The sequence below is a fragment of the Centruroides sculpturatus genome, unplaced genomic scaffold (genome assembly GCF_000671375.1).
Source record: "Centruroides sculpturatus isolate CEXI.00-Female unplaced genomic scaffold, Cexi_2.0 scaffold979, whole genome shotgun sequence".
NCBI classification, from domain to species: domain Eukaryota; kingdom Metazoa; phylum Arthropoda; class Arachnida; order Scorpiones; family Buthidae; genus Centruroides; species Centruroides sculpturatus.
In genome coordinates this window covers 145002-161296 of record NW_019385319.1, presented here as the reverse complement: position 1 = coordinate 161296, position 16295 = coordinate 145002, and the positions used below count along the sequence as shown (strand labels likewise).

The 16295-nt window shown below is 29.1% G+C and overlaps 1 protein-coding gene across 1 annotated transcript; it reads left to right on the top strand.

The window, feature by feature from the left end:
* The first annotated feature begins 1583 nt into the window (after positions 1–1583).
* On the top strand, positions 1584–16053 carry LOC111637593 (zinc finger protein 271-like). The gene is made up of 7 exons (XM_023383115.1): positions 1584–1787; positions 4660–5533; positions 6796–6841; positions 9129–9270; positions 10171–11140; positions 14336–14349; positions 15067–16053. The coding sequence occupies exons 2-7, from the start codon at positions 4687–4689 to the stop codon at positions 16051–16053; spliced, it is 3006 nt and encodes a 1001-aa protein (XP_023238883.1). The 5' UTR covers positions 1584–1787; positions 4660–4686.
* The last annotated feature ends 242 nt before the right edge of the window (positions 16054–16295 follow it).

The following is a 16295-nucleotide window of genomic DNA, read 5'->3' as shown; positions in this document are numbered from 1 at the left end:
GAGAATATCGAAAAAGAGCTGCTGGAATATATATTGTTGATGGAAGTCATATTTTTCTATTATAAAAGCATTTTTGCGATAAAATAGAGTAAATAATTTTGTAATTATTTAACATTTTTTGTACTTTCCTATTTGATTTTGGCTACATTAAAGCATTTTTTTGAAAATATACAGTAAGGTTCCATATTACCACCCGATTTTCTCTAAGCCTACTTTCGGACTTTTTGTACAAAAGCCTTAAAAACCATACTTATAGTTACACTAACGAAAAATCCAATTAGGAACATTTAGTTTAATAGTTACCAGTACTTTTTGCACAAAAAATGTGGGTGTAGTAATGATACCTTGTTTACAATTCACTAAAATGTAATTGGGGTTCCATAATACCATTTTCTCCTCTAATATGGTATTGCTTATTATCGTGTACAACTAATAAATATATTAGTTGTACATGATACTAAAGGTTATATTTAGTTGTCTAATACTAATTCGTATATTAGACAACTAAAGAAGTTCAAATGTCGAATTCAAAATGTGAACACTTAATATATTGCTGAGTAAAAATCTTAATGTAAATGTATTTAAATAAATGTTAATTAATTAGAGAAGGTCTCTGTAAATATCTAAAATTAACGCCTCATTGTCACACATATAAAATCAGTATAAAAAATTCTACAGAATCCAATTTTTATCATTACGAAAAGTTTATTGATAAAGCACTATAAGATGTATTAAGTTAAAATACATGCTTTGTTGAAAAAAGCTATTTTTCTTGTGTTAGAAACCGATATTTAATTCAAAAATCATATTAAAATTGAATGTATTATGTGAGCATCTNATTTATTTTAATATACTGACAAACTTTTTTCAGATAATTGACATTTATTTTAATAAGTTTTACATTTGTAGTAAAATAATTTAAAATTTCTCAAAATAATCCAGAAAATGTAGCATGCTCAAATACAATATTTCAACTATTTAAACATTATTTCCTATATTTAAAACTTTATATATAAATGTAACACAAAAATTATGTGCAACACTCGTGAATTATATTGTAACTTGTATAGTGTAACATACACATCAATAGAGTATTTTCATTCATTTTGTGGTCATTTTTATATACACGGTGAATAAAAATCAGATGATAATTACATCATAAATATATCACATCATATCACAGATATATCACATCATAAATAAACGCTTAAGAGAAGCATCTAATTCAGTGTTTTCCAACCTTTTTTGTGCTATGCCCCACCAAAGCCTTTCTAAAATACATATGCCCCCTAACGTATACAGTGGCTATACAGTTAACTTAAACTCTGGACGAGTCCATTTTTAAATTTTCTCCTTAACAATCCAATTACCCCTTTGTGGGGCATGGACCCCACGTTGGGAAAGACTGATCTACACCATCATTAATTTTAATTCTGATACCATACCATAATAGACAAGGAATATCGTGGAATCGACCGAAAAATGAGAAAACTTAATGTTGTACAAAGGGTTTAGTAGTGTAATAATTTTAATATAAAATAATAATTATGCAAATTAAAGAAAACAAAGTATGTGCTCATATGGATGTAAATAAACATTAATATAACTTGAAATGCTAACCAACAGATAAATCGATTTAATGAAGCAGATTCTGTGATTTTTTACTTCTGTTTGAAAGTTGCATTACCAAGCAGCACCCTTGAGATATTTATGCTTGCTACTGTTGAATGAATCAGGTTATTTGCTAAAAGTATCTATCAGAGACAGAAATTGTGAATGTAAATTTCGTAAGTACCTTTACTTTTATTACTTTCAAACAATCAGCGAATAATATAATTTGTGTATTTGTGAGCCGCGTGGTTAATTGTTTTAACTTAATACTAGAAGCAAAATTTGCATAAACGTATCGACGAACTAATATTAATTTAATGAGTGGTTAAATTATTACCAAGATTTCAGATTTTTTTAGAAATTTATAAAGCAAGCATGTGGTTACAATAAATACGATCGTTATGTTTTAAATGAATTTCGAACATTATCCGAATTCGCTTTAACATAAGAATGTTATTTTGCGAATTTTTATTTAAATTACTACAGTAGTTGAGATGATAAAATATTAACACTGCTAGTTAGTTGGGATTTCAAACCTGACAAATCTATTAGTTGATATCAGATTTTCAGTCTTCATAACGTGTTTCAGAGGTAAATAGTGGTAAATTTTTCACAGAATGTTCTATCGACAGGGAATCCTTTTGGCAAATTCTCGATGTGTTTCGTTTTCTTTTTTAATCAATTTATATAACATTCTAAATTTATAAACTGAAAAAATACGTCGAAATATAGATATTAAATTTATATTTTAATTTATAGAAAAAATTATTAGTAAATACGTTCTAACATCATTTCTTACTTTAAGAAAGTAATTTAGTTTACTAAATATTTATCGAATTTGCAGCAGAAGTAATGTACTTACCCAAGGGTTTTTCTATTGTTTATTTTAGATGCAAGTACAAAGCACAAATTACGGATAAAGAAAAATTATATTATTTCTATTGTGCTACAGAAGATTTCAATCTGCGATCGTAATACAGTGGTGCCTCGTATAACATACGCCTCAAATAACGGCCGCTGCGAACAACGGACTTTCTGTTTGGCTGTCACGTAACTCGAGCAAAGGACTGGCTGCGAAGAAGGGCGAATGATGTTTTTACTCTTTCGCCATTGCCAATGACAATCTGCTATTTTTATAATATATTAGTATTATTAGAATATATCATTAGTATATCTGAAGTACAGAGCTCCCGTTGGGATTCGACTCGCTCCGTTGTTTATTACGTACTGAACATCACCTCAGTGCAGGGTATTTACATTTATTCAAGTGTTATGCAAATAATAGCTTCTAAAAAACAGAAAGGTAATTTTAATTAAAACAAAACAAGAAATCATTAGAAGAAGTGAAAGTTGACAAAAACTTTCTTGTCTAATGAAGGAGAGGTTAAGGAGTTTACCAACACTCATTATCCAAACACAGCTGAGGACAACAGGATCAATGATCTCTACAATAACGCACTTGCCCGTCATTTCCGACAGGTGTTGAAGAAGAAAGAGAAACAAACCACCTTGTACACGTCTTTTAAGAAGCCATCTGCCGAAATACAAGGGATGGAACAAAAGGAGTTGACCCTGCAAGCCCTGTAGTCTCTCCTGAATCTGACTCCGATTAAGAAACAATAAAATGTGAACTACTGCAATCAGTAAAAAGTCTGTATCTGTATGAATGTGTGAAGAAAGTGTTCCTTTACATCCTCCTCGCAACTTCTGACTATTTGGCATAATTCGTGACTGCTACATTTTCATTTGTTTTGTGGTACAATACGGTTATTTTATGCTGCAGAACGAATTATATGTTTTAACGTGTATTTCTATGGGAAAATGCGTTTCCTATAACGAACTTGTCACTTAACGGACAGTGGATCCGTTAACTGAAAACCCACTGTACGAGGCTCCACTGTATTATGTTATTTTGTATAAATATTACCGCTAAAGCTCGAAATCCGTTAATGTGTACATTACCCAGTTAATCTGCAGATTAACTAGAGTGAACCGTTAAAGTTGCGAAAATTGTTTCATTTCTGAAATTACCTAGGTAATCTGCACATTACCTACTAGGCACTCCGTAAAGTGAAATAAGATCTTTGCCACAAATAAATATACCACAAATAGGTGTGCTTGTTATAAAACCAATTGCTATGTAATTTAAAGTATCACCAATCTTTAGACTACAATAATAAGTAAGCAGAATTGGTTAATGTCGCTTATAGTGACTAAAATGGTGGCTCGTCTCTGATTCCAGCGAACAGAAGAAAGAAAACAGTGGGGACGCATGTTCTAACCTAACCTAACCTAACCTAACCTAACCTATTTTAATAATTTGGTTGATAATAATTATGGTAATTTATTAGAATAGGTTAAAATAAAACGTGCGTCCCCACTGTTTTCTTTCTTCGGTTTGCTAGAATCAGAGACGAGCCGCCATTTTAGTCACCAAAGGTAACATTAACACACAATTTTATCATACTATTGCCGGAAAAAGTATGATAACTTTCTTATTTTTTGTCTCTGGTCCAAAAGTAGGATATCGTTGAACTCGTCTTGGCCCCCTCGCTTCAGATATATACTCAAAGTTCCGAAATTCCATAGGTGGTAATCTATATAATTTCCCATTTCCCTAATTGTAATATTTTAAACCGTTTGATTTTTTGTATTACAGTTTTTTATTTCATTGATAATTAATTCTATTAACTCATTTGTTGATCGTTTGATTGTATTAATTTGATTCTTTAGATATCGATAATTAAATAACATTATGTTAATTTAAGCGTACAGAAACGTTGCTGTTGTTTCAGCAAAGATCTTATTTTCACTTTACCGTATGCCTAGTAGGTAATGTGCAGATTACCTAGATACTCTGCACATTACCTAAGTAATTTGAGAAATGGAACAATTTTTGCAACTTTAACGAATCACCCTAGTTAATCTGAAGATTAGCTAGTTAATGTACATATTAACTGCTTTCGAGCTTTAGCAGTAACATAAACACTTTTAGATTAACACAAAAATTTTGAGCGACTGTATTTAAAGTTCTTGTTTATTTTTCAGATATTTCAAATTTAGAAAAACGTCACGATGAAATACAAATGTGTCTTTTGTTTTAAGACTTTCTCTCGCAAATATTCTCTCAATCCTCACAACAGAATTCACACCGGAGATAAGCCATTCGAATGTGATATATGTAAAAAATGTTTCTCAGAAAAAGTTGATATGATTGTTCATTGTAGATCTCACACAGGAGAAAAGCCATATCAGTGCAATATATGTGATAAACGTTTTGCTTATAAAGGTGTTCTGTCTGAACATCGTAGAATGCACACGGGAGAAAAGCCATTCAAATGTAATGTATGTAATAAGAGTTTTGCTGCAAATAGCAATCTCTCCCATCATCGTAGAACACACACAGGAGAGAAGCCATTCGAATGTGATATATGTAAAAAATGTTTTGCAAGAAAATTTGACATGATTGTTCATCGTAGATTTCACACAGGAGAAAAATCTTACCATTGCAATATATGTAACAAACATTTTTCTCAAAACTTTAGTTTGACCGTTCATCTCAGAAAGCATACAAATGGAATGCCGTTTAAGTGCGACATCTGCAATAAAACGTTTAGATATTTTTCAAGTTACAGTAAACACAAAAAACTGCATACAGTATCACAAAAATTCTCGTGTTGTTTATGCAGCACTTATTTCTCTCAAGAAGATATAATGGTTAATCATCTTCGGGTGCATATTAATTCAGGCTGTCCAAAGTGTGACTGTCAGTTTTCATGTGAACGAAGCTTTTTAGCTCACGTTCTTCAACATTCAAAAGAAACACCGCGATTGTGTGAAACTTGCCTTCACCCTTTTGCTCGGATTTCTGCTTTTAAATTGTATAACACTTTTTTATCGTATCTGGAAAATGCATCTTACTGTACTGATTGTGGATCAGAAATATAAATTGTAAAAAATCTAGAAAATTTGCCTTCAATTTAGTTTTAGGTTTTGCTTTTCAATCATATGTTGGCTAAAATATCACTTACAATACGAACAAGAAATTTTAAGTATAGAAAATTTTAACTTTTGTTTTTTCAGCAAAAAGATGAGTTTTTAATGTTAGTTACTTTTCCTTATTCAAATGTGATCTATTTAAGTTGTGTTTGAAATACAATATTTATGTTCTATATTAAATACGAGGTTTGTAAATAATGATTTATGGATGTATATAAAAACTGAAATTTAGAAGAACAAGTAATATTTTATGCTTTACTAATATTTATTTTTCAATCGATTTGCAATTAACAAATTTATCGTAAACGAACGTAGTGTTACTTATGTCTATTGAAATGCTCGATAATGATTGTATCATTTTTCTATATTTTCAAAAATATTTTATTATTACGTATAATAATGTAAATACATAATTAATTTTCCAAACATATTATTTTAAAAGAATTTTTATAATTTTGTAAATTAATATTTTTGTGCTGTTATATTTTTTTGATGTCTTTATTAAATATTGCATAATCAGTGCAGATAGATTGGAATTTTTTACAGTAAAAGCATTCTATTACAGTACAGCGTCGATTATCCGAATTAATAATGGACCGGGTTGTTCGGATAACTTATTTTTCGGATAACCGATTATGTAAGACAGAATATATTAATTTATACCATGTTGAAATTTTTCTCCATTGCGTGTCGCTTCGCATTGAATTTTTGTCGATGTTGAGCCTAACGCTGCCTATTGTATCTTAAAAAATTATTTTATTATTTTATATTTTGTACAAACGAAATAATATATTGAAAAATATAAAAAAATAAAAAATTATACTTCAGAAGTTAATTTAGTATCAAAAATGTAAAATATTTGAGTAGCCCAAGACATAGCCAAAGATTGCAGCGCCACAGCATTGGAGAAAATTTAAATTTGCCGACTGGAATTCTTTCGGATAATTGACGTTCGGATAATCGACGCTCTACTGTATTCACTTATATCACTTAAATATCTGTACTGTTTAAATCAGCTGAATACACACTCAAATTTTGCTATATAATTTTTTGATATTACAAGAGTTTGGCTGAAGAGAAAAGTCGAAAAATGAACATAAAAACATAGATAATTGCAGTTAGTGTGATTGTGGAAGTTTGGAACTCAAAGTCTAAATTATGCACTATCTCAAGTATAACTTTCAGTGGATCGCTCTGTTCTTCCCATTACTCCATCTTTTATAGCGTTATGGTGAAAAATAGGTCAGGTGATCGCTCGTTGTTGACGATCTCTTGCATTCTTTAACGATTATGTGTCAACTTCCCACTTGATTGTTGATAAAAAAAATTACATCCGATTTGATGCTTCGCAAAGAAAGATTCTTTCTATGGAGGATGTTTAAAATTCGAAAATATAATGTTTAACATTGATTCAAAATGCCTTAAAATTTGCGGTCTCACATTTTTATAATTTGTGTGAACAATTTAAAAATGTTTTACCACTAAATGCCTGCTGACTGGTTCAATTGTTAAAATGATCAAAGTAGTTTTTTATGCACAAATTGTAGTAAGTGGAATTTATTCAACTTCTATTACTTGATTTCTATAACTTCAGCTGTCAGAAAATTTCATAATTTTATATCTAGTAGAAGGTTTTTAAAACTTTTTACGTTTTTTTTATTTTCCCACAGAAAAAATAATGGAAACCTTTTAAATAAAGTAATATTACCGTTTTCAACGTCTTACGCACAGATTTGACTGCAATAAAATTTACATACATTCTATTGGACAATGTTTATGACATAGCCAACTTTTTTTTATAGAAATTTTTGGTTTTTTTCTTCTCTTTAAACCTATTATAATAGCACAGAAGATTGAAAAATTTGTGATATATTTGATTATATATGGCAATTATTACACACTCTGCATTAACCGCGACTTACCCTAAAGCGTACGTTTAAACGTCTTAAACGTCTTTGAATGTACTCGTACGATCGAAAAACAACGTCAACCGGTTATAAACACTGTAGACTGCAAGTGTCAAGTTTCGAGCAGTGTCGAATAAAATACTGTATTAATAATTCTAACAGCTATATTTTATAACTGAAAGCATTTAATTTAAATTACTTAATATTTTTACTAGTTTTTGTTTTATAATAACAATCTTTGCAAGGGTATTTTCTACGCGAAAATTTTTATGTAAATATTTCTACTAATATCTGATTCGCCATTACCTTAGAATCAAAGGAATAGGTTAAAATAGAAAAATATGTGAGTCATTCTGAACATAATTTGAAGAGAAAACCAAAAAATGACAGGAAAATTTATAAATTGTTAAAATCATAAATACATGGAGTTCTTGAATAATTTGAATATAATTTTGCTTGTCATTTTTTAAATGAAAAAACAGTTCACAAATTCATTATTTTCTCATACCAAGCGTCATAATGTATTATAAGCTTAAATTGGAAGAATTATTTAATAAAGGTTTGGAAAATTACAAATTTGTTTTTCAACCACGATTCAATTTTTCGTTGCATCTCTTTGAGAAATATAAAATGAAGTTATTCGTTATAATGATTAAAAAATGATTGATAAATTTAGATTTTAAGGAGTTACTGCATTTATTTATAAATATTGAAAGCTGTTGAAATAATTTTTGAATGTCACATATGTTTATTGAAAGAGACTTTCGTTTTCCAAAGATTATCATAAATTTCTCTTAGAGTAAAGTATTGCAACTACTTTAATACATCGATTAATGAAATATGAATTTCATTCAAGTAAAGTAAATATACCGTACATTAAGCATTCAATTATTATTTGCTCGGCTATGATCTGAAGTGTTTTAAACGTGTAAAAATGTATACATTTTTACATTTTTCATACGTAGTTTTGTGTATCGTATTGTTTACGTTTATTATTTGGAAATTTACTTTGTTGCGTTAGAGACCGGCCATTTCTAAAAACGCATAAACATTACTGTTACCAGAAAAATTGCTTGACACAGTGTTTAAATGGTTTCATCTTTTAAATAAATATTCGAGTAAATTTTAACAAAAGTATTCCAGTCGCGCAGTGTTTCAGTCATATCATTCGTGTTGATAGACGTACATTATTATTTTTTTAATGTTTTAAGCCTGTTTTTAGTAGTGATTATTAATTGATGAGCATTTGAAGCACGAGTAAACTGTATAAATAGAATTTATTGTTTACACCTTATGCTTCTTGTTTTACTTGGTGTAAAACTCGCGCGTTTCTGTAGTTTTATGTAAATCAATATTGCACATATAGTATCATAAATCGATTGTTTATAAAACAATCTATCGTAAGTACTTTAAAAACATAAATATTTATGAAAGTGTACGACCGAAATGTGTAAAAACTTAATGTTGTACAAAGGGTTCAGTGGTGTAATAATTTGAACATAAAATAATAATTATGCAAATTAACGAAAACAAAGAATGTGCGCATATCGATGGAAATCAACATAAATATAACTTGAAATGATAACCAACAGATAAATCGATTTAATGAAGCAGATTCTGTGATTTTTTACTTCTGTTTGAAAGTTGCATTACCAAGCAGCACCCTTGGGATATTTATGCATGCTACTGTTGTATGAATCAGGTTATTTGTTCAAAGTATCTATCAGAGACAGAAATTGTGAATGTAAATCTCGTAAGTACTTTCACCTTTATTACTTAAAATAACCAGCATAATATAATTTGTGATTTTTAATCCGCATAGTTAATTGTTTTAACTTTCATACCGGAAACAAAATTTGCTTAAAAATATAGACAAACAAATGTTAATTTAATGACTAGTTAAATTTTTATAATGATTTTAGATTTTCTTTCAAAAGTAAACGAAGCAAGCATGTGGATACAATAGATACGATCCTAGTGTTTTAAATGAATTTTGAACATTATCCAAATTCGTTTTTACATAACAATTTTACTTTGCGCATATTTATTTAAATTACAACAGTAGCCGAGATGATAAAATATTGACACTGTTAGTTAGCCGGGATTTCAAACCTGACAAATCTATTGGTTGATATCAGATTTTCAGTCTTCGTAACGTGTTTAGGAAGTAATTTGTGATATATTTTTCACTGAATGTCTTAACGACCGGCATCCCTTTGGCGAATCCACTATGTGTTTTATTTTACTGTTTTAATTAATTTATATAACATTCTATATCCATAAGCTTAAAATAAAATACGTCGAGATATAGATATTAAATTTATATCTTAATTTACAGAATAAAAATGAGTAAATACGTTTTTTTGTCATTTTTTTTGTTTAAAGAAAGTGATTTAGTTTATTAAATATTTATCGATTCTTTTTATGCAAAATAAACAGCAACAGAAGCAATGTGTTTTTTTTTTCATTGTTTCTTTTAGATGTAAATACAGAGCGCAAATTACCAATGAATAGAAATTATATTATTTCTATTTTGCAACAGATGAATTGTATCTGCAATTGAAATATTATCATTTCTTATTTTGTATAAACACTTTTAGATTAACACAAACATTCTAAGCAACTGTATTTAAAGTTCTTGTTTATTTTTCAGATATTTCAAATTTTAAAAAAAAACGTCACAATGAGATACAAATGTCTCTTTTGTTTTAAGACTTTATCTTCTAAATATTATCTCGATAACCATAACAGAATTCACACCGGAGAGAAGCCATTCGAATGTGATATATGTAAGAAATGTTTCTCACAAAAAATTTACATGATTGTTCATCGTAGGTCTCACACAGGAGAAAAACCTCATCAGTGCAACATATGTGATAAACGATTTTCTCAGAAATCAAATATGATTATTCATCATAGATCCCATACAAAAGAAAAACCTTACCAGTGCAATATATGTGATAAACGTTTTGCTTATAAAAGTGTTTTGTCTGTACATCGTAGAATGCACACTGGAGAGAAGCCATTCAAATGTAATGTATGTAATAAGAGTTTTGCTGCAAATAACAATTTCTGCCATCATCGTAGAACACACACACAAGAGAAGCCATTCGAATGTGATATATGTAAAAAATGTTTTGGGAGGAAATTTGACATGACTCGTCATCGTAGATCTCACACAGGAGAAAAACCTTACCATTGCAATATATGTAACAAACATTTTTCTCAAAACTCCAGTTTGACCGTTCATCGCATAAAGCATAGAAATGAAATGCCTTTTAAGTGCGACATCTGCAATAAAACGTTCAGATATTCCGCAAGTTACGGTAAACACAAAAAAGTGCATAGAGTATCACAAAAATTCCCGTGTTGTTTATGCAACACTAATTTCGCTCAAGAAGATACAATGGTTAATCATGTTCGGGTGCATATTAATTCAGGCTGCCCAAAGTGTGACTGCCAGTTCTCTTGTGAACGAAGCTTTTTAGCTCACGTCCTTCAACATTCAAAAGAAACACCGCAACTGTGCGAAACTTGCCTTCACCCTTTTGCTCGAATTTCTGCTTTTAAATTGTATAACACTCTTTTATCGTTTCCTGAAAATGCATCTTACTGTACGGATTGTGGATCAAAATTATAAATTGTATAAAATATAGAAAATTTCCCTTTAATTTTTCTCCAAGTTTTGCTATTCAGTCGTATGTGCATTAAAATATCGGTTACAATACGAAAAATTATAATTTCTGTTTTTCCAGCAGCAAGCTGAGATTTTAATGTAACTTTCTTTCCCTATTACAATTTTTAACTTTAATTATTCAAATTTCGTTTGAGACACAACTTTATGTTTTATATTAAATATGGAGTTTATAAATAAAGATTTATGAATGTTTTTAAAAACTGAAATTTAGAACAAGTAATATTTTATGCTTTATCTATTTTTACTTTCTAATAGTTCTGCAATTAACTGGTTTATTGTAAACGAATGTAATGTTACATGTGTGTATTGAAATGCTCGATAATGATTGTANGTGTATTTAATTACAATTAAACCAATAGATATTGACACTGCTCAAGCAAAATCTGTCCGAAAAAAAACTTAGGTGATGTAATTACACATGCAGCAACATCAAAATGGTTTGTTAACAAATAAACTGTGGATATTTTTATAGAAAATCATTCACAAGGAAACAAATTTATTAGTTATATGTAATTAGACTTATGTGAAATTAAAATTTATATGCTTACATTTTTAATAGGCTATTTTATATTATAAAAAATTTATAATTGAACAATTTACATAACTAATGTACTATTAGCTTTCGATTACCACGACTTTTCATTTTTTCGGTAATATCTTTTGATTTTTCGGGAATTTCCTTCGTTTATTCAAGAAATTAATACAGTAAAAAGAAATGTCTGAATTTTTAATGTAATAATAGAAAATACGGTGAATTTTATTTGTGCGCCATTTGCATTTATTTCAAGTATACATTAAATTCACGATTACATATAACACACAGAGAAAGGAATGCATCAACTAAATCTAAAATTGCAGAAATCGTTTACAGAAGTTATTATTTTTTTATTTTCAAAAGTACAGTAGACTTTCCGATATACGAAGTAATGTGAGTGGGAGTAATACCGATATTAGAAAAATACGAATAAAATAATGTAAGAATTATAACTGATATTGTAAAATATATGTATAAGATTCCAAGAAAAAAGGCACGTCTTTTTTTTTCTTGAGCAACGATGGTTTCTCTGCAGAGGCGACGGTTAAGATCGGTACGGCGAAGACAATCGGCTGGGCACACACAGTTTAAAATAAAAAGGAGGGGTCGATGCGTTATCAAGAGTATTCATCCAGTTTTTCAAACTGGATGAATACTCCTGATAACGCATCGACCCCTCCTTTTTATTAGAGAGTCTGTACTGGGTTTTCACCATGACCTTAACAAGAATTAATGTACAACGGTCAAATAGTGGATTTTTTATCGTAGATTTCAGGTGACACATTAAGAATCTGTGTGATTTTTTAAAAGGAATTAAATATGGAGTAAGATACGATTACATCCTTCTAGTTTTTTCTTAAGTGTTGGAAAAAAAATAAAGTTTTTTTTTCAAAAAGTAATTGATACACATCCAAGGTTCTATTGAGCATTTTGACACCAAAATCTAAAATTAGAGTTAATTATAAAAGTCATCCCAAAAGCCTGCGATCGTTTACTGATCGCCTAGGAAAATATAAAAATTCAATAATCGATGCCACAAAAAATTTGTTTAACGTATTTATTTTTATAGGTTGTGTTTCTATTAACAATAGGAAAAAAGTGAATATGAGATTACATCCGACATGAACTGTCTGTACAAATAATATTGAAGAGTAATTATTTGATACTATCAAATAACTGCAATTATTATGACGGTATTTGGATTGTCGTCATAAGAAATATATATATATATTTCTTATGACGACAATCCAAATAACTTCATCCATTTCATCAGGTATACACAGTAGTATTACAGGCCAAAAATAGCTAATACAGCCCCATACCGTAAGACTACCACCACCAAATTTCAATGGCGCTCAGTTATAGACTATGTCGCGCTTATTTTTTTGAATTTTTGTATCAAATTACATTAAAATAAATATTAAAAAACATTTTTTCAAACCACGAATATTTTATATGAAATGAAAGTTAAAAACTGCATTAATTAGAGATATAATGAGAATTTTAATGTCCAATAAATTTTTTTATAATTTATAATAAGTTATCTCGGTATATGAAACTCAACGCTAATGTAGGCAAAGCAATGTTCTAAAGACTGTGTATGATTAGATATTTGCATAGGTACAACTTAACTTGAATTTATTGTCAACATATGCAGATTGCTCTAAATTGAGTAACTATGTTGCAGCATGTGTTGCTACAAAATCGTACAAAATGAAATTTTATACGAGATATCTTTTTTGACTGTAGAAGTGCAAGTTATCCATTTACCCTGACATCAAGTAGTGAGAAAAGGTCAACCCTGCGATGTGGATTCTTTTCTGTTCTGGGGTCCTCCCGGAGAAAATTTAGTACATTGGTGCATCAAACCTCAGATCTGAATACTCACCCATGTGTATAGTCTGTCTTCAACACAGGTTGTTGATCAAAATCACAAAAAAGGAAATCCCGACGATAATTTCTAATAAATTGATCAGAATTTAATTTATTGAACGTAGAAATTATATGAAATTTCTCCCGTAACTGAAAATGATTTAATTTTCATTACATGTATTTTTTAACGTCAAAAGTGTAAATTCATTTTTGATGTTATAAAAATTAATTATTACCATTGTAGTTATTTCCATTTATTTTAAAATTATTTTAAAACTTAACATGCATCTAGTTATTTATTTTAATATATTGACAAAAGCTTTTATCAGATAATTGACATTTATTTCAATAAGTTTTACATTTGTTGAAAAAAATTTTAATATTTTATTAAGATAATCCAGAAAATGGAAATTTCTCAATTACAATATTTCAACTATTTATACATTATTTTTTATATTTAAAGCTTTATATATAAATGTTACACGAAAATTATGTGCAACGCTCGTAAGTTATATCGTAACTTGTATAGTATAACATACACANTCGTAAGTACTTTCACCTTTATTACTTAAAATAACCAGCATAATATAATTTGTGATTTTTAATCCGCATAGTTAATTGTTTTAACTTTCATACCGGAAACAAAATTTGCTTAAAAATATAGACAAACAAATGTTAATTTAATGACTAGTTAAATTTTTATAATGATTTTAGATTTTCTTTCAAAAGTAAACGAAGCAAGCATGTGGATACAATAGATACGATCCTAGTGTTTTAAATGAATTTTGAACATTATCCAAATTCGTTTTTACATAACAATTTTACTTTGCGCATATTTATTTAAATTACAACAGTAGCCGAGATGATAAAATATTGACACTGTTAGTTAGCCGGGATTTCAAACCTGACAAATCTATTGGTTGATATCAGATTTTCAGTCTTCGTAACGTGTTTAGGAAGTAATTTGTGATATATTTTTCACTGAATGTCTTAACGACCGGCATCCCTTTGGCGAATCCACTATGTGTTTTATTTTACTGTTTTAATTAATTTATATAACATTCTATATCCATAAGCTGAAAATAAAATACGTCGAGATATAGATATTAAATTTATATCTTAATTTACAGAATAAAAATGAGTAAATACGTTTTTTTGTCATTTTTTTTGTTTAAAGAAAGTGATTTAGTTTATTAAATATTTATCGATTCTTTTTATGCAAAATAAACAGCAACAGAAGCAATGTGTTTTTTTTTTCATTGTTTCTTTTAGATGTAAATACAGAGCGCAAATTACCAATGAATAGAAATTATATTATTTCTATTTTGCAACAGATGAATTGTATCTGCAATTAAAATATTATCATTTCTTATTTTGTATAAACACTTTTAGATTAACACAAACATTCTAAGCAACTGTATTTAAAGTTCTTGTTTATTTTTCAGATATTTCAAATTTTAAAAAAAAACGTCACAATGAGATACAAATGTCTCTTTTGTTTTAAGACTTTATCTTCTAAATATTATCTCGATAACCATAACAGAATTCACACCGGAGAGAAGCCATTCGAATGTGATATATGTAAGAAATGTTTCTCACAAAAAATTTACATGATTGTTCATCGTAGGTCTCACACAGGAGAAAAACCTCATCAGTGCAACATATGTGATAAACGATTTTCTCAGAAATCAAATATGATTATTCATCATAGATCCCATACAAAAGAAAAACCTTACCAGTGCAATATATGTGATAAACGTTTTGCTTATAAAAGTGTTTTGTCTGTACATTGTAGAATGCACACTGGAGAGAAGCCATTCAAATGTAATGTATGTAATAAGAGTTTTGCTGCAAATAACAATTTCTGCCATCATCGTAGAACACACACACAAGAGAAGCCATTCGAATGTGATATATGTAAAAAATGTTTTGGGAGGAAATTTGACATGACTCGTCATCGTAGATCTCACACAGGAGAAAAACCTTACCATTGCAATATATGTAACAAACATTTTTCTCAAAACTCCAGTTTGACCGTTCATCGCATAAAGCATAGAAATGAAATGCCTTTTAAGTGCGACATCTGCAATAAAACGTTCAGATATTCCGCAAGTTACGGTAAACACAAAAAAGTGCATAGAGTATCACAAAAATTCCCGTGTTGTTTATGCAACACTAATTTCGCTCAAGAAGATACAATGGTTAATCATGTTCGGGTGCATATTAATTCAGGCTGCCCAAAGTGTGACTGCCAGTTCTCTTGTGAACGAAGCTTTTTAGCTCACGTCCTTCAACATTCAAAAGAAACACCGCAACTGTGCGAAACTTGCCTTCACCCTTTTGCTCGAATTTCTGCTTTTAAATTGTATAACACTCTTTTATCGTTTCCTGAAAATGCATCTTACTGTACGGATTGTGGACCAAAATTATAAATTGTATAAAATATAGAAAATTTCCCTTTAATTTTTCTCCAAGTTTTGCTATTCAGTCGTATGTGCATTAAAATATCGGTTACAATACGAAAAATTATAATTTCTGTTTTTCCAGCAGCAAGCTGAGATTTTAATGTAACTTTCTTTCCCTATTACAATTTTTAACTTTAATTATTCAAATTTCGTTTGAGACACAACTTTATGTTTTATATTAAATATGGAGTTTATAAATAAAGATTTAT